Source organism: Pantherophis guttatus, chromosome 7 (assembly GCF_059756535.1).
Source record: "Pantherophis guttatus breed Tessera chromosome 7, ASM5975653v1, whole genome shotgun sequence".
Lineage (NCBI taxonomy): Eukaryota > Metazoa > Chordata > Lepidosauria > Squamata > Colubridae > Pantherophis > Pantherophis guttatus.
Window position 1 is genome coordinate 9,466,075 of NC_142069.1, and position 22,691 is coordinate 9,488,765.

Here is a 22,691-nt window from a genome sequence, read left to right on the forward strand (position 1 = left end):
TTTCCCCCCGCGTAATCCTGCTATTAGACAAAATTGTTAACCATACACTGTGACACCAGAGAAAGCTGGGAGTCAGATTTTTTTTTTAATGGCGAGTGCCTTAAAAGGGAAACACATTTTAAAGAGCTGTCCAGTTGTAGAATATAATCCCATCTGTTTTTATTTCGAAATTTTAGGTACTAATTTCATTTACTGCTGCTTCTTATTATTATAAATTATAATGCTGTGTATACTTAATTTTTTTTTTTAATTTGATTTATATGCCGCCCTTCTCTGGAGACTCAGGGCGGCTTACAGTGCGTTAAGCAATAGCCTTCATACTTTTGTATATTTTATACAAAGTCAGCTTATTGCCCCCATAAACTGGGTCCTCAATTTACCTACCTTAGAAAGGATGGAAGGCTGAGTCAACCTTGAGCCTGGCAAGATTCGAACTTACTTTAATTGCAGACAGCTGGTGTTAAATTACAGTGTCTTGTCTGAAGAGCTATCTTGGGAGAAAATCACTGTAACAATTTATTTTTAAATAAGGATTCATACAACATGGCTGTTGAAATCTAACACTTCAACTCTAGGCTTCAACTCTAAAGGACTCTGAAAGGACTGGATTAGCTAGACCACTTTCTGTCAGATTTTCAGGCCAGTATGCAGTGATGGAGACCGGACTGGTGTTGCTCGTTGATCATCTGTGGTGGAGCCAGGATAGGGGTGGTACAATCATCCTAATGCTCCTTCATCTCTTGGCAGTTTTCAGTATCACCAACTGCTGCATTCTCTTAGGTAGCTTTAGGGATTGGAAGTGGAAGGCTCTCTACTTTGGGTCCAGTTTCAATCCTGACATGTCACACCTATAATCTTGTCAGTGCCCCAGGATTCAATTCTCTCTCCTGTTTCCACATTCACATGAATCCACTAGGGGAGATCATCCATCAGTTTGGAGTTGAATATCGTCAATATGCTAATGATCCCCAATTATACTTGGGCTGATTAAGAGATGCTGTTGAAGATCAGCTCCAGATGTGCAGGTCTAGATGGGGAGGAACAGGCTTAAGCTCAATCTTTGCTTGACACCCCCCCCGGTCCCCCTTTTCTGTGATACTCCACCTTTATTCTTTAATGGGGTGCATGTTGACATAGGGGTCTCTTTGAATTCACATCTCCTACTTGAATCCTTTGAATACAGTTGCATCAAAGTGTGCCAGTGACGCCTGTTCCTGGACTAGAAGGTCCTTTGAACAGCCACTCATGCCTGTGTCACCTCTCGATTGGACTATTGTACCACAATTCTACTTGGAGCTGTCCTGGAAGAGCACTCAGAAGCTACGACTGGTCCACATCTGCATAGGCAGTGATGGGTATGTTGTGGAACATATATATGACCCTGCTGCTTTGTGAGCTGCGCTGACTGCCAGTTGACTACTGGATGCAATTCTTATCACCCATAAAGCTCTTTATGGCATAGGACCTGGCTACTAGAGGGACAGCTTCTGTCCATTCCGGGCAGGCACAGATCTTGTTAGTTAAGTAGTGCCTCTCACGGGATCTAGAAAGCATAACAGCCACTTAACCTTGATTCAGAAATACTTGCATCTTAGAGACAAGGTAAAAGGAAAATATGTAACAACTGGAAATATATGCTTGGATAGAAGTTTTAATATGAAACACAGCTAGAGGAATTTCATTTTAAAATCCACTGGATAATGTTTGGAAGAAGAGGAACAAGCATCTCATTCTGGCAATGGCTATTGCTGCATTAATGAAAAACCTCTGACGCTATTAGGAAAACTGCGAGCGGCATGGTGAAAACACTCGCCTCCCATTGGGAAGGTTGAGAGTTCAATTCTAGGTAGTGGCAGATGGCACTAGGACACAAAGAAAAAATATCTGCTGAGAATGCTGAGAATTGTGTGTGGTGTCAGGAAGGGCATCCAGCCAGTAAATGCTCAGCTCCATCCAGTCACCCAGACTTTACTCTGAATTAAGGGATTGCAGGATCATAAAAAGGGAGTAGCGTTAGGCTGCGCTACAGAAAATAACTGAAGTAACAAGGAGACCTGGTAATCGTTTTGCATTTACAGTGAAATTTTCTGTTTTCCAGATCTTGATATAATGGACTGCTTGCAAGAGAAGACCAGATTTATATAGAAGTTTTACATAATGTCATTTGCAAGATGAAATTAACATGCAAATGGAAAATTACTAAAACGATTTATTTTTATATTTAAGAGATATTAGTGAATAACTTAAGTTCTGTTTAAGCAAGGTTTCACTGTATTTGCACTGGATAAACATAGACTATCTTGAATTTGACATCTGCGTCTTTTAATTTGGGGATCATTTTAGGTAAATGGGGCTCCCCTTGGGGTGCACCCGGAGGCTGCAGTTGGTCCAGAATGAGGCTGCGCGGGGGATTATGGGAGCGACGGGGCGCTCACATATAACATCTCTTCTGCGCGAGCTGCACTGGCTTCCTGTGGTCTTCCGGGTGCGCTTCAAGGTGTTGGTAACCACCTTTAAAGCGCTCCATGGCTTAGGGCCGGGGTATTTGCGAGACTGCCTTCTGCCGCCAATAGCCTCCCACCGACCGGTTCGCTCGCACAGAGAGGGCCTCCTCAGGGTGCCGTCGGCCAGGCAGTGCCGGCTGGCGACCCCCAGAGGGAGAGCCTTCTCTGTGGCAGCACCTGCCCTCTGGAATGACCTGCCCCCTGAGATACGCACGATATCAGACCTCCGGACTTTTCGTTGGGCCCTGAAGACACACTTGTTCCATCTAGCTGGACTGGCTTGATCCCATCCTCTCAGTTTTTAAATCAAATTTTGGTTTTAATTGGGTTGTTTTAAATTCGGGCCAAAATTATTTAATTGTTTTTTAAAATGTTTTTAAATTTTATATGCTATGTTTTATCCTGGCTGTACATCGCCCTGAGTCCCGCAGGAGAAGGGCGGTATAGAAATATAATAAAATAAAATAAAATAAAATAAATAAATAAATAAATACCAACCGCCAAACTGGCTATGCTGCCCTGACCCTGCTGAATTTATTTCTATTTACATAGAATAACTAATATGCAAATCCATGACCTATTTTCACAAAATCTTATTAGACCTGAGAAGATTAAAAATGTTTTTATGTGAAGAATATACCTGATGAAAAGCATCAAATGAATTAGTTCTGTGCTTTAGTATCTTAATTCAACATATTCCAGTTTTTCACCCTATTGAAAAAGCATTTTCTAAAACTCTATTGCAGTGTACAAATTATGCTTATGAAGAATAGTAAAGTTTACAAATTCCTACTAACTGTGGTGTTTCATTAGGATACACAGGTTAAATAATGTTATATTTCAGGATAACTATTATACTATTATATTTCCCATGGAGGACCACAGTCACTATTGGACATGTTTCACTATAAATGCCAAAAAAGGACTTGATTTGATAGGGGGGAAAGCAGAAGCAAATAAAAAAATCATATTTCCAATATGAAGCTAATCTGAACATGCATCATGCATATTCTCTATGCATGTTATTTGTGAAGAAGCTTTTAATATGTCATTTTAAAGGCAAAATCGTTTAAAGATCTCTTATAAAGTTGTATGATTGTGACTTACAATGTACATTTAAGTACTCAGACTGAAAAGTCAACATTTGTAAAGAATGAAAACATTTACTGCATATCAACCGAAAGACTAAACCCATTATCCACAAAAGATCTAAAATATTAGGATAAGCAGCAAAATCAACACTTTTTTTCCCCTTTGTTAGCTTTCAAATTAAATATTACAAAATCAAATCAATGAAAAATGTTAAGTTACATGAAATGTATATTCATGCAGAAGTCAAAGGAGCAACTGGACTGTTTAAAAGCTCCGGAAAGCTTTCTCGAAAATTTTCTGCCTAGGAACAATTCCATAAGGAATGTGGAATTTATAATAACCGGCTCCAAATTCCTCAAATAAAAGGTCCAAGGTAGAAAAAAAAAAAAGAGTCTCAAAATAAATATGAACACAAAGAGAGAGAGGTGAAGCGTCACACAGTAATTGGAACATACCCGCCTTCTACAGAATTTATGAGGCGATCCTCCCTTAGCAATAGGTAACACAAAAATGGGGAGAAAATTATCCACTGATACAAAGCTACTGCTATTCATTTTGAATTAATCCACATTTTAATGGGACGTGACATACAAACATGTAATTTTTGGCATAGCCCCCTTCATTCACTGAAGTAAAATTTTACTGCTATAAATGATTTGAAATTCGCTCAGTGAATGTGGGATCCTTATTCACAATGTGGTTTTCAGCTCTAATAATCAGAATTAAATAGCCTCTCGTAAATATTTAAGATACAGAATTAAAGTGTGCGGGTAGGACATGAGGAAGGTAGCTTTTCTCTGGTGAGCTATTGCTTTTTTTGTTTAAGCTCAGCTGACTGAAATAGAAACATGAAAAAGGTTGATGAGAAAAGGATGCATATGTATTTGCATTCAAGTTTATAGAAACTTAGGAAACGTAACAGCAGAAAAAGACCTAGGGGTCCATAGAGTCTGCCCTTTGAGGGTTTTTTTTTGTTTGTTTTTATTGTTAATTTTTCCTCCAATCTCTCCTGTTTTGTCCATCAGACCTTCCACCACTTTTACGGTCCGTCTCTGGACTCACTCAATTTTAATATCTTTTTTTTTTTAGTAAGGTCTCCAGAACTGGGCACAGTATTCCAAATGGGCTCTGGCCCTGTCTGGTTCATGTCAGAAGCACCCTTTAAGGCGCTTCTGGGTTGAAAGGATTAAGCCGGTGACATCACCATTGTTCGGGTTACACCTGTGGGAGCTCCTTTCATGTCTCCCACCAAGAAGCTGGAGTGAGTGGCGGAAGTTCATCCCGCCACGCAACAGCACTCGGGTCTCAAACCTGCAACCCAGAGTCCTAATCATTTGAGCCACCGCGCTCCATATAGGGTTTGACTAAAGTCCTATACAGTGGGATTAGGTCCTTCTTTTTCTTGCTGGGGGTCCCTCTAGTGATGCATCCCAGAATTTCGTTTGCCTCCACAACTGCCTGGTCACACTTTACTCTTTTGCAGTCATCTGCTATGAGCACACCTTAAATCCTTTTCTTCTGCTGTTTTGTCTAACGCTGTACCTCCAGTATTGTACCCTTCCAGAAGATTCCTTTTCCCTAAACGCACCATCTTACATTAAGAAACGTTGAACTGCAGTTTCCACATTTTTTTTTTACCAATTTTCCACCAATGCCAAATCATCTTCCATGTTACGAATAACCCCAGGAGTGTCAACTCGATTACATACCTTTATGTCATCAGCAAAAAGACCAATGAAAACCTTATGAGCTTTATGAAAATCTTCCATGATGTAAATCTCTTCTTTATAGGGATATGTATTTCATCCCTCTGTCCAAATACATGGTGACATCTTATATAATTCACAATTGCAGCGGAAAGATAATTACTTAATAATAAAGGAAACATTCAAATACATTTTTCCTACCCAGCAGTAGAAAAATACAGGAATGTTTCTAAAGTGATAGTTCTGGGCTGAAATCCTACACAGATTTGCCAAGAAGTTAATCCTATTTGAGCTCAATGGCATTAGACATGAACTGTGCTGGTATACATCAAATATATAACAGGATTGAATGAATTTCTTACCCTTTGCTCCAGAGCTGATTGAGTTTGTTGTCTTAACAGAGCTTTTAAAGGCCCCCCTTCTTTTCCAGCACTACCACTTCCCATTCCTAAAGAACATTAGCACGTAAGTCAAAGTGAAATCACATAGTTAATAGATATTACATCAAAGTTATATTAAAAATGTGGCACATTTTTGATTACTAGCAAATGTAGACAACCCTGTGAAAGTCTAACATGACATGGTCAAAAAGCCAGAGTAGTATATCAATTAATTTATGAAAAGATGTATTTAGTAGGGAAAAAAATAAGCTTCGGCTTCATTTAACAGGCTATAATTTTTAATTATAATTAGCGTGCATGTTGCCTATGATTTATGTGCAAAAACTAGTAAACGTGATCATGCTAGATGAAAACTTTAGTAAGCCATTGGCTAAAGATTACACCCCTCAGTCCAATTTGAACTTTTAAAAAATCCAAACAGAATTCAAAAGTTAAATATTTCAGAGTGTTTAAAGATAACATTATCACACTGTAGTCTGAGATACAAAGATTTTCACATGATTATGTGAACAACCATATAGATATTTTGACATAAAAAGGGACTAAAATTTGGAATTCTTTGCTGATTTAACAAGCCCACACAGTTATCAGAAAAAGGGTATGATCATATAGAGCTAAAAGAATAAAGGAAAATAATGTATTTTCAAGGCTGAAATGATGAGGCATTTCACATCAATGTTTACAGGAGTAATTCCATTAAGTTTATTCAGGAAAGGCTGTATTTAAGTCATAAAGATATAATTTAAATTCAAAGTTTCCAGTATCAGTCTTTGGTATCCCCAATTGTCATAAACACCAAACTCCCAGTAATAATAACCCTTAATAATAGTGAGCTGAATGGACTACTGATCAGATCCAAGATCCATATTTACAACTAATAGAGAAGTCTAATTTCTCTTAACAAACCATCAGCAAACTAATTAATAGGGGGATGCCTTAGTATGTTGGTTAAGTCCATGGGGTACAATTTAATATGCTTATTACACAAACTAGAATTAAACCTGATTTTAAACTTTTCCTTTTTTTGAAGGGGTTGGGATAAAAATCCTCGTTTCTCTGGATAGAAACAATAAAAACTCCAAGATTGGACGTTATGTTAAACTATACACCCTGCAGCTTATGTGAAAAAAGGAAGAATATGGACAAGCACAGTGGGAACATAAATGGACACTAATTTATAAGGTCCATCTACGATTACTTGATAGGTTCTTAACGAAATCTGCTCTATCATTCAAGACATTTACATGTTTTATGGGGACATAGTGGCTTAATGCTGCCTAGAATAGCAATGCCAAACAATTGTGCTTAGCCTTCTTAAAATGACTTATTTCACAATTCAATTCTCTCCAAACTGTTCAGGGCAAGCCTCAGTAAAATAAGACTTGGACAAAAGTACCTGGATGCTTATAATCCAGAACATTATGGCTACCATAAGTATCTGAAATACATATAAGTGGCCATATTCCTGCAACTAAACACTATTGATGGAATTACGGAGGCCTACCTGGTCTAACGATAAAGGATAAACTGACAAAATTAACAATTCATCTAATTTCAGAGACTTTAAGGTTTCCTGCTCATTTGAATCGAAATGTTCATTTTGTACCAACCCCTGATATTACAGCTGATGTTTTGCACACACTTGCCATCTTTGCAAATGGCAGCAATAGAAATAGATCCCATTGCATGATTAAATTTACAGATCACTGTTCATTCCTGTCCTATTAAAACCTCCATTTTTAGCTGTTTTTGGATAAGGAAACAAACATTAGCATCTATATAGTCCCATCCTGCATGGTGCAGTCAATCTAATTTTTCTTTTTTCTTTTTGCAGTCAAATCTGTCTGACAAGGGACTATACGATACTAAGAGCGGAGACAGAAATGGAATGAAGGCTGTTTGTAGAAATGAAACATACTTCACCCAGAAAGAGAACAACCCAAACTGTACTGCTCCACAGCATCAACCGAGTTTACATTAGTTGAAACAGCCTTGTGAAAGGACAGGCAAAACTGACATTTATACCGTGAACATTTAGAAGGGCATTTAAATTGCAGGTACAAAAAAAACAAAACAAAAAAAAAACAAAGCAGGACTGATGGCCACATGATGGTCAACAGAGTAATATGAATGACTTGGAGAAGACAAAGAAGAAAAAGAAGAAATGTTCCTCCCAATCGAAACAGAGGAGCATTGAAACATGGCCAGAAATGGATGGCTATACAGGTAGTCCTCGACTTTCAACCATTCGTTTAGTGTCCATTCGAAGTGACAATGGCATTGAAGAAAGTGACTTATGGACACTTTTCACACTTACGACCGCTGCAGCATCCCCATGGTCACGTGATCAAAATTTGGATGCTTGGCAACTGGTTCATATTTACGTTTTTGCGGGGGGGTCACATTTACTTCACATATCCTGGACATGTATGTCACATGTCGCAGGGTCATGTGATCACCATTTGTGACCTTCTCACCAACAAATTCAACGGGGAAGCCAGACTGATTTAACAACCGTGTTACTAACTTCACAACTGCAGTGATTCATTTAACAACCGTGGCAAGAAAGATTGTAAAATGGGGCAAAACTCATTCAACCGTCTTTGCTTAGCCACAGAAATTTTGGGCTTCGCAGTGTCGTAAGTCAAGGACTGCCTGTACCACAATTATTATTTTTTTTTTAAAAAAGGCCAATTATCTATCTCATAAAAGTTTTGGGAGGGAGAAAAGTCTGATTAAAAAGGCATGATAAAAACGATTTTAAAAAACAGTCGTGATAAAACGTTGGGGGTGGGGGAAAGGAAGGGAAAGGAAAACCAATCCCAGAAAAATAATTATATCAACGTCATGTAGCCAGCAGTTTTGGGATTTTAAATGGGTCTAGGGGGGAGGGGAAATCATAAGAAGCTTTCACACTGTGCTTGGTGCCACTACCCAAACCAGCAAGGCGATTGAAGAGTAATCCTACCCGAAGCAGCCAGAAGTAGCTCTTCAGTGAAAGAAATACTTTTCCTGAGAATTGGGTTCACAGGGCTAGAGTGAAGAGAATTAGAGCTAGACCCTGAGCAGAGAAGACAGGGCCTTGTAAGTGGTGGGGAACAAGAAGATGTAAGTGGTGGGGAACTGGGAAGCAGGAAAATCTTGGGTCCCCATAGGGGAAGTGCTGTGGAGAAAAGCAGTAAAGAGATGGTAGAGTTCAGAAAATGACAAAAAAAGAAACCAAGAAGAAAAGAAAGAAAAAGCAAAATGAATTAAGCAAAATCAGGTTTGTAAGAAAACAAACAAACAAACCAGACAGCGAGCAACATTATGAACCGTTATGGATTTACAATTCACAGGATGACAAATGCAACACGATGAACGGGCACACCCAACACGAAACCTTCATCAATTATTGCTCTATTTTAAAGCCAGGAAAGTGTGCTTTTATTTATTTATTTTTTTTCAATTGCAGCTTATTCCAAACTGAATGGGTTTTTACAGGAGATGAATACCCATTTTCTGTGAGTGTTTAAAAAAAAAAAAAGCACATAAATTACAGAGGTGAGATGAATGGTGCAGAAATTTGATAAAACAAATAAAATTCACCTTTTCAGAACGATTTTGCACTTTCTGACGGATATGGGAGCAGCTTGCTTAGAAAGCCTTCAATTTTTAAAAGATACTTTGCATTCTGATTTTTAAATAAAATAAAACAAACAAACAAACAAATAAATAACTGTGTTTCCTTCTTTTCAGTTTCCTCCACATTATATACTTTCTGGGTAAGCACCAAAATCCTCATTCAGAAAATAATCAATCTTTGTATTAGATTGTTAATTTAGTAAGGAAAGCACAATGTCGACTGGCGGCTTCCAGGGGGAGAGCCTTCTATGTGGGGGCACCTGCCATCTGGAACGAGCTCCCCCCCGGAGATACGGAGGATCCTGGATTTGCGTACTTTCCGCCATGCTCTCAAAACATTCTTATACCAGCAGGCTGGTCTGGCCTAACCTCCCTTTAAATTGTTTTAAATTTGTCTTATAAATTGGGGTGTTTTAAATTTGTTTGTGGGCCAAAGCATTTAATGTATTTTTAACTGATTTTTAACATTTGTAATATGTGTGTTTTATCTCTTGGCTGTCCACCGCCCTGAGTCCTTTGGGAGTAGGGCGGTATATAAATTCAATAAATAATAATAATAATTCTCGGTTTTAAGCAGGGTGGATAAAAATCAATGATTTTTTTTAAAAAAATCAAAAAAATCAGATTTTTTTGATTTAAATCGGATTTTTTTGATTTTTATCTAATTTATTTTAATAAAAAACTTTTGGGGTAAAAATCTATCGTAAGATAGTTTTCTATTTAAGATACATAAATAATTTAGTTTATTCAGCATGAAATGGAGCTTAGTTAAGTAGCATGAGGCTGTATATTCTGCAACACTGGGACTATCGGTGAGTCAACAGTGGGTCAACGGAGTAGCAGAGATGACAGTTGCTCTTTAAAAATTATGATTTAAATCGAGTTGATTTAAATCAATCCTTTTTACTAGTGATTTAAATCATGATTTAAATTGTGATTTAAATCAACGCGATTTAAATCAAATCCACCCTGGTTTTAAGACTCCGAACTTCCATAACTCAAAAACTTCATATAACACCTCTACAGCTAAATTTCCCATCTATCGTACGCATTATAATTAGCAGTGAATCTGACTTATTTTAAAGCACCTGAGGGCAGAACAAGTAATAATGAGTGAAAGACCATTAAAGAGAGAAGCAACCTAAAACTAAGGAGAAAATCCCTGACAGTTAGAACAATTAATCAGTGGAACAACTTCCCTCCAGATGTTATGGGTGTTCCATCACTGGAGGCTTTTAAGAAGAGATTGGACAGCGATTTCTTTGGAATGGTATGGGGGTCTCCTGCTTGCACAGAGGGTTGGAATAGAAGATCTCCAAGGTTCATTACAACCCTATTATTCTATGTTCTATACTAGACATAATCTACAGAGCTTTGGTATTTCCTATCTTTTAGTTTGTAAAAGAAATGACAGGAAGTATTTGAAAATAGAACTTGAGATAATTTCAAATTCCCTTTTAATTTAACGATGCAATATAGCAATAGCACTTAGATTTATATACCGCTTTACAGTGCTTTTACAGCCTTCTCTAAGCGGTTTACCGAGTCAGCCTATTACCCCCAATAATCTGGGTCCTCATCTTACCCACCTCGGAAGGATGGAAGGCTGAGTCGACTTTGAGCCGATCAGCATCAAACTCCTGGCAGTAGGCAGAGTTAGCCTGCAATACTGCATTCTAACTGCGCCACCACACCTACCTTCCTTTCTTCTTTCCTTTCCACTTAGCAATAGCACTTAGACTTATATACCCCTTCACAGTGCTTTACAGCCCTCTCTAGTGGTTTACGGAGTCAGCATATTGCCCCCAACAATCTGGGTCCTCATTTTACCCACCTTGGAAGGATGGAAGGCTGAGTCAACCTTGAATATGAGAGAGTCTCCTGTCTAAAGTTGTCTTTGGGCTCATGGAATTATTTTCAGAGCTATGGATTCAATAAACTCGATCATACTGGCCAGAGTTTTGATCCCAATTGTGGTTTAAGTCAAGGACTACCTGTATTATCCTTCCTATTTTAAGAAAACAAAAGTATAGGGGGGTTTTTGCCCAAGAAGTGTGCAGATTACGACTTGAGTTGACTTAAATTCTGTTAAAGCCGTGATATTTCAGTATTATATATGTGTGAAGCCATATTGCTAAAAATGCCTTGCCATATTTGTCATTTAGAGCAGCAGTCACTAACTGGTGGCCCGTGGACCACTGGTGGTCCGTGAGAAAATTCTGGTGGTCCGTAGAAAAATCTTTGCATTTTTGCATTTTTTATATTGCCCTAAATCAGAGATCCTCAAAATATGGTCCCTGGGCCGGATGTGGCCTGCCAAAGCAATTAATCTCACTCGCTGATGGGATGGGGTCCTTCAGGCATTTAGCTTGACTGCCTGTTTAGTAGCTCCAGCCCCTCCCTCCCTCCTTGGGAGTTCAGTTGCTTCAGTGAGCGGTGCACAAAACTTCAGCCGGACTCCTTGAGAGACAAAGTTTGCAGGGGGAGCGATCTAGCATCCGGGCTGGCTACAAGACAAATGTTCACGCTTGGTTGTATTTGAGATTCCTAGTTGCAATGGACAGCAAAGCTAGGATTGACCCCAGGCAGCCAAGCTAAGTGCCTAAAGGACTCGGTCCCATCACTAATTCATATTAGTGGTCCGCGGGATTTAAAATTATGAATTTAGTGGTCCCTGAGGTCCAAAAGGTTGGTGACACCTGATTTAGAGTACAAACAGAAATATGTGCAGGGAATGGGAGATTTACATTCAATTAACTAAATCCCAGCCTAACAAGATGAACTATTAAACAAACCTTACTATTTCATCAGGCCTATTCTCACAGCCACTTTGCTTCTCATTTCAGAGTTGTGGTTATAAATTAGAAACAATAGTTTATTGTGGCTTTTTATTAACTCTCCAGGCCATTCAAGGCAAGTCTGGCTAATAGCACAAGAATCACTGTGTTTGTAGGCAGAGTAAAGCAGTCACATGAAAGTAATGTTATTCTGCTCCTCGCTGTTTCCAGTATGGTATGCATACACTCCATATATACAGGTAGTCCTCAATTTACAATCATATGCTTGGTGACAGCACTGAAAAAAGTAACTTTGATCATGTGATCAAAATTCAAATGCTTGGCAACCGGCATTTAAGATGGTCACAGTGTCCGGGGGTCAAGTGATTACCTTCTGCAACCTTCCATCAAGCGAAGCCAATGGAGAAGTCAAAGTCACTTAACAATCATGTTACTAACTTATCAACTGTAGTGATTCACTTAACAATGGTGGCAAGAAAGGTTGTAAAATGGGGCAAAACTCACTTAACCACTATCTTGCTTAGCAATGGAAATTTTGGGCTCAACAGTGGCCAGTCATAAGTCGAGGGCTACCTGTCTGTAAAATCACTGGGTTTGTCATATCTTAAGTTACGTTTTGACAATGGTAAAAAGTTAACATCGAAGATTGTTGCAACATGAAGGATACCTTATTGCTGTCTTCAAAGCAGCCCCGAAGACAGTCAACCAGCCCTTATTCAGTTGCTCACAAAGATGTGCAGATACAAGAAAAGTTTTAATTTGTTATACCTATTTGTACATATTCAGTAATATATGGTAGACTATCTCCCAAACATATCATGGTTACTTTTAATTCCCATAATTTGCAATATGATGTGGAGGAAATGAAAAGACAATTCTTTAGGATAATCTTAGGGTAGTGGTTATATGTCAGTTTGCAGAAGATGCTCAGATGCCACATAATTCAATAAACAATTCAAAGATTTATGCAAATAGGTACTATCATGCCCAAAACAGAGAAAGGCCGTGAGTGAAAAGCTAAAATAGAAACAACACAAATTCAGCAAAACAAATCACAAACAAATTAAAATAACGTGGGTGGAAGCACCTTACCAGTTTTGGGTGTCAAACTCAAATCTGTGTCAGAAGAAGAGGACTGTCGACTGTAGGACTTGGAAGGTGAAAAGGAATAGATTTGGTTTTTCAGAGGGGTGGAGGGTCCTGATGAATGAGGATTGGGGTTGGGATCTTCATTGAAAGGAATCCTGCCAGAAGAAGGTGGAAACAGATTCAGTGATCCTACGTCAAAGGACCGGGCTGATGATCCCAAAATCAGGATGTGGACAGGGAGGGGGAGGGGCACAGGGCCAATGGTTCACTTAAGGTGGGAAGCTAGATTACGATGCCTACAGGCATTGGGAAAAGTTGTTCACCGCACAACTTCGTGGAGGCAGATGGGCATTACTAACCAGCAAATTAAAAACCACAGCTAAAGCATAAAAGCATCGAAAAGCGGGAAAGTAAACAGGAACATAAAACCCATCAAAAACCATGGCTGCACGAATGCAGTATGTTTTTTTTTTTGAACCAGATTCTTAACAAAAGAAAACAAAGCGATGGTTGCAGGTTATATATCTGTGCCTTGACATACACACAGACAGGTATGTTATATATTTATATATATATAAAGACGCATATATATTTCCAAAAAAAAAAAGAAAAAGTTTCCTTATCCGTTAGCATTTGCAGGTTGCCACAGCTAAAAACAAAGCGGAAAGAGGAGAATCATACCCAGATGTTGGTACTCACAAGCGCTGCTACCGGTAGCAAGGTCTTACCTGTCGGTCCAGTTTAAGACATCCTGCACAGAACCCTTTTTGAGAACATCATGATCAAGCCTGAAGCCTGATCAAAATGTACATTTCTCTCCCTACTATGAGAGAGACACCTGAGATGCAAATGTTATTATTGCAAAGGGGGCGGGGGAGAGGGAAAAAGAAAACAGGTATGCACACAATAAAGCAAAAAAAAAGAGATCGGAAGATATCCTTGAGGTCTCCTGTTTCCTCTGACTTAGCAGGTGAATGCAAAGGACTTATTTGGAGAAGAAGAACTCTAAGGGATATAGGTACCTGCCTACACTGCCTGCCTGCCTGTCATTGTGCCTGCCGCCTGTCTCTCCCCAGCTTCTGAATCTGAGCAGTCGCGTACCAGTGTAGATGAGAGTGGGAACAGACACAGAGAAGTTCTGAGTAAGCCGTGAGCCAGTAGCAGTGTGAATTGGACTGTTGTGAGTCGAACGACATCCATGGTTGGGCGGATGAGCCAGCAGAGACCTGAGAGAATTTGCAGCCGAGATCGAAGGAAAAGGAAAAAAAATACATACAAAAAAAAATGGCAAAGTTACATTTAAAAAAAATATATTCTAGGGTGTTCTAGTTACTGGAAGGTTGCAGTTTGCTTGTTTGTGAACAGCAAACTCTGAAGCAGGGGTGCCAAATGTAAGGTCTACGTGGATTCCCAATGTGGCCCATAGATTTAAGAGCAAGAGCATTTAGACTTGTATACTGCTTCCTAGTATGCTTTATAGCCCTCTATAAGCAGTTTACAGAGTCAGTCTATTGCCCCCAACAATTTGGGTCCTCATTTTACCAACCTTGGAAGGATGGAAGGCTGAATCAACCTTGAGCCCCGTCAGGATTGAATTCCAGGCTGTGGACAGTTAGCCTGCAATACTGCATTCTAACCACTACGCCACCAGGGTTCGACCAAATTCCACCAATTTAAATCAGGGGGTGAATGGGAAATTGGGAAGCTTCCTAAAAATTCAATCCACTGATACAATGGCTCCAGCTTGCCAATTTAGTTAGCTTAACACTTAAGCATGCAATTAGTTAATGATCATAATATGGAAAAGGTGAAGAAAGACATTAGATAATCACACATGACCCTCCTCTTCCTTCTCAATGCTTTACATCAAGAAGAGGAATTTGAGAGACTGATATTTAACGAAGGGCAGCCTAACTGATTTTTTAAAATAGAAGTTATACAGATAAAGTTTCCAGAATCTACACAGAGGAATACAGCGCCCTAGTTGGCTGATTTTTTGAGTTTTATACCCCTACTCTAAAGAATTGAGAGGGGAAAAAAAAACCCAGCTAAGCATTACTCGGTTACCATGCAATTATCATTCTTCTAAAGGTTTAATCTTTGCCAATAATCTTTGAAATCTAAATTTAAAGAAATGAACTGGGCCAACTTAATTTTATTTCTGATCAATGTAAATGTCTAAGAATGCAATTGAAATCAATTGCATTAATTTCATTGAAAAGATTTGTGCTACTATAAAAAGCAACAAGGTCATAGTATAATTTAAGTAACATTTAAAATGTCCCAAAGGTGCTGTTTCAAGAGGCAATTGGAGTGTCTGGTTTTTCTTTGAAGACATTTCACTTCTTATCCAAGAAGCATCTTCAGCTCTGACTAGATGGTGGAGAAATTTTGAAATTTTCAGTAAGCACGACTGAGATAATCTCACGTTGCTTTGTAGCAATTTTTCCTGTTTGGATTTCAATAAAAAGAGCTATATAATTGCAAGACATAAAGTAATATATTCTCATTGGCGCTTAGCTTTCCCAAACAAAGTACTTTCAGTTGGCCCAGTGTTATTTCTATTTATCTGGCTCATTCTAAAAGTTGAACTCTATCAACTGTTACTGAACTCTGAGTTGGCCAACTGCCTACTAATTAAGTGAAAGGGCAGCAAAACTTAATTTGTTCTAAGTAAGAGAGAGGAAAGTGTTGCAGACAGTTGTAAAAACCTGATAGCACTCAGTTATGACTTACTAGCTTAGAATTACACTGAAGACATTTCTTAAGTCCATGTACACCAATTGCATTCAGAATACTAAAATACTAAAAACAGAGGTCCTGTGGGTTTTTATTTTGCAAAATACGTTGCAAAATACAAACATCCCACTGAAGCAATTTAATTTCAATCACCCACCAAGAAGAGAAAGCACTCTGGAATGTAGAACAGGTTAATGTTATTGCCATCATGCTGTGCAACACTACAAGAATTATGCGTAGCTGAGGCATCTGACACACATTTTATTCCTACAACATCTGGTCACTTTAATTATTCAGGTTTCTCAACACAAAACAAGTTGTCAATATAAAAGGGAGACAGGGGTGTGTATATTGAATCAAAGCAGAGCAAAAAAAATATGCAACACAGTATGAATTTGAAAAGAACACACAAAAGAAACTTTCCAGGGAACATTTAATTCATACTTACTCCTTTATCTCCTTGGATGGGGAATTACATGCAGGTAAGAATACAGGTGTGTTACTTAATTTGTCCAAGGTACAGGCTGTTCCAATGGCTCGTACTACTAGGCCAGATTCTCCCTCCAGATCAAAACACTGCAAGTAGCCAACCACTGCATTTCCTCTCATTTCAAGTACCTTCAGGCCAATCTTCCTTTGCAGTTCCCCTGTCGAAAAAACCACACAGCATTTAATGCAACATTAATGTAAAATGATTTTGAACGCTGATAAAATGAACTTCCAATTTTACCGCAATATTGCACTAACTTGTACCAGAAGTTAGGCCAGTTTAGTATAGTGGTTAAGGTGCTGGTCTAAAATCCAGGAGACTGTAAATTTTAGTCCCACCTTAGACATGAAAACTGGCTGGGTGACTTTGGGCCAGTCACCAGGAGACTGGGAGTTCTAGTCTTGTCTTAGACATGGAAGCTGGCTGGGCGACTTTGGGCCAATCACCAGGAGACTGGGAATTCTCATCCCGCCTTAGGCATGAAAACTGGTTGGGTGACTTTCTCTCAGTTCAACCCATCTCACAGGGTTGTTGTTGTGGGGAAAATAGGAGCAGAAAAGAGTTTTATGTATGTCCGATGCCTTGAGTTACTTATAAAGTAATGAAGACAGGATAAAAAAATAAAATAAATTAAAAATTATTTTTTTTTTAAAAAAATAAAAAATAAAGTAAAGTAAAGTAAAATAAAATTTAAGATACCAAAAGAAATTCGCTGAAGATAAAGAGTCTCAATCAATGAAGTGACATTTACTATTCACTGGAGACCTTCAGAGACTGGAGAAGCCATCTGCCATCCCACCAAAACGCTTTAGCAAATCATAATCATAAGTTTATTTGTCAAGCATATATAACAGGCAAAAGTATAAACATAATTTGAATACATGAAAAGAGTAAGTAAAAAGGAATATTAGGACAGGGACGGTAGGCACGCTGGTGCTTTTATGCACGCCCCTTACAGACCTCTTAGGAATGAGGTGAGGTCAACAGTAGACAGTTTAAGGTTAAAGTTTTGGGGGTTTGGGGAAGAAACCACAGAGTCAAGTAGTGTATTCCAGGCATTGACCACTCTGTTACTGAAGTCGTATTTTCTGCAATCGAGTTTGGAATGGTTTACCTTGAGGTTGTATATATTATTTGCTCGTGTATTGTTGTGGTTGAAGCTGAAGTAGTCATTGACAGGAAGGACACTGTGGCAGATAATTTTATGTACTATGCTTAGGTCAGACTGAAGTCGGCGTAGTTCTAAGTTGTCTAAGCCCAAAATTTGGAGTCTGGTGGCATAAGGTATTTTATTGTGGGTAGAGGAATGGAGGATTCTTCTTGTAAAATATCTCTGGACTCTCTCGATTGTATTTATGTCCGATATGCAGTTCCAGACAGATGAGCTGTATTCAAGAATTGGTCTAGCAAATGTTTTGTCTGCTCCAGTTAGTAGTGCAACATTACCAGAGAAAAATCCTGCACTAAGCAGGAGATTGGTCTGGCTTTAGAGGTGGGGAACTATGGTTTCAGGATATTAAATTCAATAGCTGGAAAAGCGAAGTATACAACACACATTTATAGTTGATGGGTTGGAGAGTGCTGACTCATGCAAAAAGCAATCTGCGCTATGATTGGCTGCTGTGGGTTTCCCTTTTTCCCCGTCTTTTTCTTCTGTGTGCCCTGTGTGCTGATTAATTTACCTCATGATAGTCTTGACTATCTTGTCTGCTGCAAATATGAATGTTAAATATATTTATTTGTATAAAATTACAAGTTCATATCAATGTCTCGCCTCATTTGGACACTTGCTGTGCAATTTCTCGATCTATGACCCCTTTATGACTTGTGGACGTCAACTCCCAGAATTCCGGAAGGCCACAAGTCATAAAAGGACCATAGTTCCCTGCCCAGGATTTAGATCAACTCTACTGGACAGACTCTCCCAACTCTATGATTCTTAGGAAATTAAAAACAATTTCAGCACACTTTTCTAACGAATTATAAAAATAGGATTTGCTTGCTACATTTCCAAAGGTCAAAAGTTGACCCATTTCCTGTATTCATAATCATGTTTATACTTATATCTGTTACCTTATACATGCTTGACAAATAAAAAAGATAATAAAAATAAAAAAATAAGTTCCTTCAGCTTGGAAACTGCAGCAGCTGCAGAATGCAGTGGCCAAGCTGCAAAATGGGGCAGCAGCCATATACTTGTACTGTACATATTTTACCAGTGATGAAGCCACTGCATGGCTGGTAACTATTAAGCCAGATTCAAGCTTCTATTTTTGTCATATACGGTTTCAAGGTAACTTCAGGCTAGGAATTCTGGCAAATCTTTCTTTATTTTCCCCCCCTTTGCCTTCACTAAGTCTCCTCCAGGATACTCACACACAAGGGTTTTTTCCAAGCGGAAAGCACCTAATTTCAGGAATATTCTCACTGCTCTCCAGAGGCATTTTTTAAAGCACCTATTTGTCACCTTAAATACGCCCAGCTCTCCTCTGTGAAAATATTATTTCCCCCCCTTTTTTTCCTTTATGCATGTGCTTTTGTAGACATAACTTTAACTGAATGCAATTTATTTTGCAGCATTTTCGTGTTTTTCATTTGTGCACTAGTTCTGGGTGTTCAGATACATGCATTTGTTTTCCAATTCTTACTTAAAATTTTTTTTTTTTTGCTAAGATTCAAGCTCATGGTTAGCCATCTATAATTCCAGGACAATTTTTTTTAAAATAAACAAACCTGTAGACTCAGGCAACTCAATGATTCCTATCTTAGAACTACGGACTGGATTAGCTTCCAATTGGATGGAAAGGAATCCATAAATTTAATGGCTCAGCTCAGTTGTTCACACATTCAGCGCCTAAATTTATCATCCTAAAATGTACATTTACATAGTTCAACAATACAAAGGGACCTTTGAAATTCCAACATGCCAGAGATTACGTGGCTGCTTTATAACTTTAACTACAGTTTCAGATCAGACTCGAAATCACCACCATCTGTTTGTAAATTATTGTTGGATTAAGTTATATGTTAACAGGTAAAATGCTTACCTATTAATTACTTGTTTGGGTAATTTTTCTGTGGGCAGGTTCTTAGCTAGAAATGTAAAAGCAATTTCACTGCCTTTACAGCATCCATTATGCCTATTACAATATGCAGTATGCCAACAAAATATGGTATCTTTCTTTTTAGGATACAGTAGTACCAGTTAGTTACAAGGTATAAACGAAATAATACAAACAAGTCATTAAAATTCACAATAACGCAAAACAGTTCTTACTTGTACCCCATTTTTTTAAAAAAAAATTAAAATCACCTGACATTAATGAAATAAGTCTTTGCCTGGCTTCATTTGATGCTCTTGGTGTACGGATTCGGTCTATCCATTGATATTCTGGATCTTCATTAACTACAAGTTCTTCTACAAATCCATGAATAATTACGGCTTTATAACACTTCGGAATAGACGTAGCTGTTGAAGATATAGTATGACTTATATTTAATCAGTGAAAATAATTTATGGAGATGCTGCAATTTTGATTCAAGGGAGCCCCACATTCCCAATAAATATATATTCACAATGATAAATAAATATATTAAACGGAAAAGTTTATGTTGCATTGTTGCGAAGTTGTGCACCTCTGCCAAACAGGATGCTTGGAAGAGAAGGCAATTGAGGTAGAGCACGGGTGTCAAACTCGCTGCGTCACATTGCCGTCACGTGACGTATCGTTTTTTTCCATTTGAGGAGCTGGGGTGGGCGTGGCCTGTGCGTGACTCATCCGGTCCATGGGCTGCCAGTTTGACACCTCTGAGGTAGAGTATTAGAAGATGATCTCAGAATGAGAACAAAAGTTGAATCAAAAGTAATCTCACTACGATCAAAGACAGTAGTAACAAAAGAGAGAGGACCCAATAAGCTAAAGCCAGCTGGGGAATTCTGGGAGTTGAAGTCCACACATTTTAAAATTGCCAAGACAGAGAAACCCTGCAATAACCAGTCAATTCTGGCAGCTATTGTGCACTAATAAGAATTATCAAAGAATGCATTAGATGCTGCAACAGAGAAATCTGGCTGGGAACATCCAAAGAAACCTAAAGACTGTTCATCTTAAATAGTCTGAATTGGTTCACTGGTTCTTTCATTTTTCATATACAAAAAAAAAAAAGTGTTTTTCGACTTACTGCAGAAAAATTTTACTCCACATGACGATTGTCTAAAACGGTTTAAATCATTAAAGAGGTCTACTTTCACCATCACATTGATCTCCCCACGTATACCTGGATGTGAAAATAAAAGCAACAGGATGAGAATTTACGTCAGAACATAAAAACTGACTATCCAAGTTACCTGATTGAAGCCTTATCATTCTAAACCCTAACACAGATACGATTTCAAAGGGAAAATAAGTTACTAAAAATGTAATACAGGTAGACCTCACCTTACGACCATAATGGAGTGTGACCATTATGAGAGTTGTAAAGCAGGTAATCTATGTAACTAAACTGATTTTATGACCCTGTTTGTAGTGGTTGTTAAGTGAACATGGCAGTCATTAAACAAACCTATTGCCATGGTGACACAGTGGTTAGAATCGCAAGCTAACTCTGCCCACAGCCTGGAGTTCAATTCTGACCGGTTCAAGGTTGACTCAGCCTTCCATCCTTCTGAGGTCGGTAAAACGAAGACCCAGATTATTGGGGGCAATAGGTTGAGATTGTAAACCGCTCAGAGAAGGCCACAAAGCACTCTCCATCCTCTTGGCCTACCAAAAGGACCTGAAAACTTGTCTCTGGGCTTGTGACACAGATGGGGACCTCCCATTCTGAATGCGGTTAGAAGATCCCATCTCCACTCCATTTATGTTTTGGTCCTTTTTCTCCAGTTTGTTGTAATTTTGCAGTTTTAACTTAACGTTTTCAATGTTCAAATTGTTTTACGCTGTTATTTTATGACATTGTAAGCTGCACAGAGGTGCTTAATAGTGAGATGAGTGGCCTATAAATTTCATAAACAGACAAACAACGCTGAACATTTGGTGCATTAAAGTTTTTTGGAAACAAATTATCTAGGAAATATATACCATATTTTTTGGACTATAAGACCCAGTTTTTCCCCCCCAAAAAAGTGGGTGGAAATGTCGGTGCATCTTATAGACCGAATACAGTCCTGTTTTTGGCCTCCTGAAACCCTCCATGCATCCTGTTTTTGCCAAAAACGGGATGTCCAGAGCAGGGGTGAAATGCTCCCAGTTCGGACCGGCTCGGGCAAGTAGGTAGCGATGGCGGCGGACAGTTCGGAGAACCGGTAGTAAAAATCCCTTCCCCCCCAGCCTCCAGCTTGATTACCTTCGCATGCCTGCCTTGCTTCGCTTGCTGTAATCCCTGCAATCCATTGCATCAGCAAACAACTGAATCTCCCTGCCTGCAATCAAGCTCATCGGTGAGCAGCTCTATCTGCCTGCCTGCCTGTAAGTTTTTTTCCCCTTTGGGAGATTTAAAAAAAATAGTTAATTGGGGTTTTTTTTAGTTGTTCTTTTTTTAGACCTAGCCATTTAAAGTTTAGGAAGTTTTAAATTTAGCTGCTTTTATATAAAAATAAAAATAAAATAAAATAATATTTGTGCAGCTTTCTGAGATTTTGTGTGTTTCTGTAGTGTTTCACTCTAACTACACAAACACACAAAATCTCACAAAGCTGTATGTGGAATTTTGTGTGTGCAAAGTGTGAAAGTTGGTTTTTTGGGCTTTTTGTGGCTGTGTGAGGTTCCTGCTTGTTGCAGGGGCCATTCTGAATCTAGCACAGCTGCTTTTACATTGTGGGTGAGCCAGTTGTGTTGTGTTGTGTTTTGTAGGTTAAAAAAGGGCAAAGAAGTGACGTCAACTTGGCCACGCCCACCTGACCAACAAGCCACGCCCACCCAGTCACCAGACCAAGCCACGCCCACTAATTAAGCCATGCCCACAGAACCGGTAGCGAAAATTTTTAGATTTCACCCCTGGTGCAGAGGGTTTGGGAGGCCTGCTGTGTGCTCCTGGGGGCTGGAGAGAGCAAAAACAGGATACATGGGGGCTTCAGGAGGCCAAAAACAGGGACATGCAGAGGGTTTGGGAGGCCTGCAGAGTGCTCCAGGGGCTGGGGAGGGCAAAAACCAGATGCGCGGAGGCCAAAAACTATTTTTTTTCTTGTTTTCCTCTTCGAAATCTAGGTGCGTCTTATACTCCGGTGCGTCTTATAGTCCGAGAAATAC

General features: G+C 38.9%; 1 protein-coding gene across 18 annotated transcripts in view; it reads right to left on the bottom strand.

Annotated features, from left to right (window-relative positions):
* Positions 1–22,691, bottom strand: part of C2CD5 (C2 calcium dependent domain containing 5) — an 88,358-nt gene that overhangs the window by 53,669 nt on the left and 11,998 nt on the right. For 7 of the 18 annotated variants that reach the window (XM_087873001.1, XM_087872998.1, XM_060688147.2 and 4 more), the window contains exons 4-9: positions 20,626–20,721; positions 19,757–19,912; positions 16,402–16,600; positions 13,218–13,369; positions 8,672–8,866; positions 5,665–5,750 (exon numbers count right to left, since the gene is read on the bottom strand). In XM_087873001.1, the coding sequence (XP_087729127.1) occupies positions 5,665–5,750; positions 8,672–8,866; positions 13,218–13,369; positions 16,402–16,600; positions 19,757–19,912; positions 20,626–20,721 (884 nt within the window). Of the gene's footprint in view, positions 1–5,664; positions 5,751–8,671; positions 8,867–13,217; positions 13,370–14,315; positions 14,441–16,401; positions 16,601–19,756; positions 19,913–20,625; positions 20,722–22,691 lie in introns of all 18 variants that reach the window. The other 11 variants (XM_060688336.2, XM_060688311.2, XM_060688262.2 and 8 more) reach the window with 3 other exon arrangements.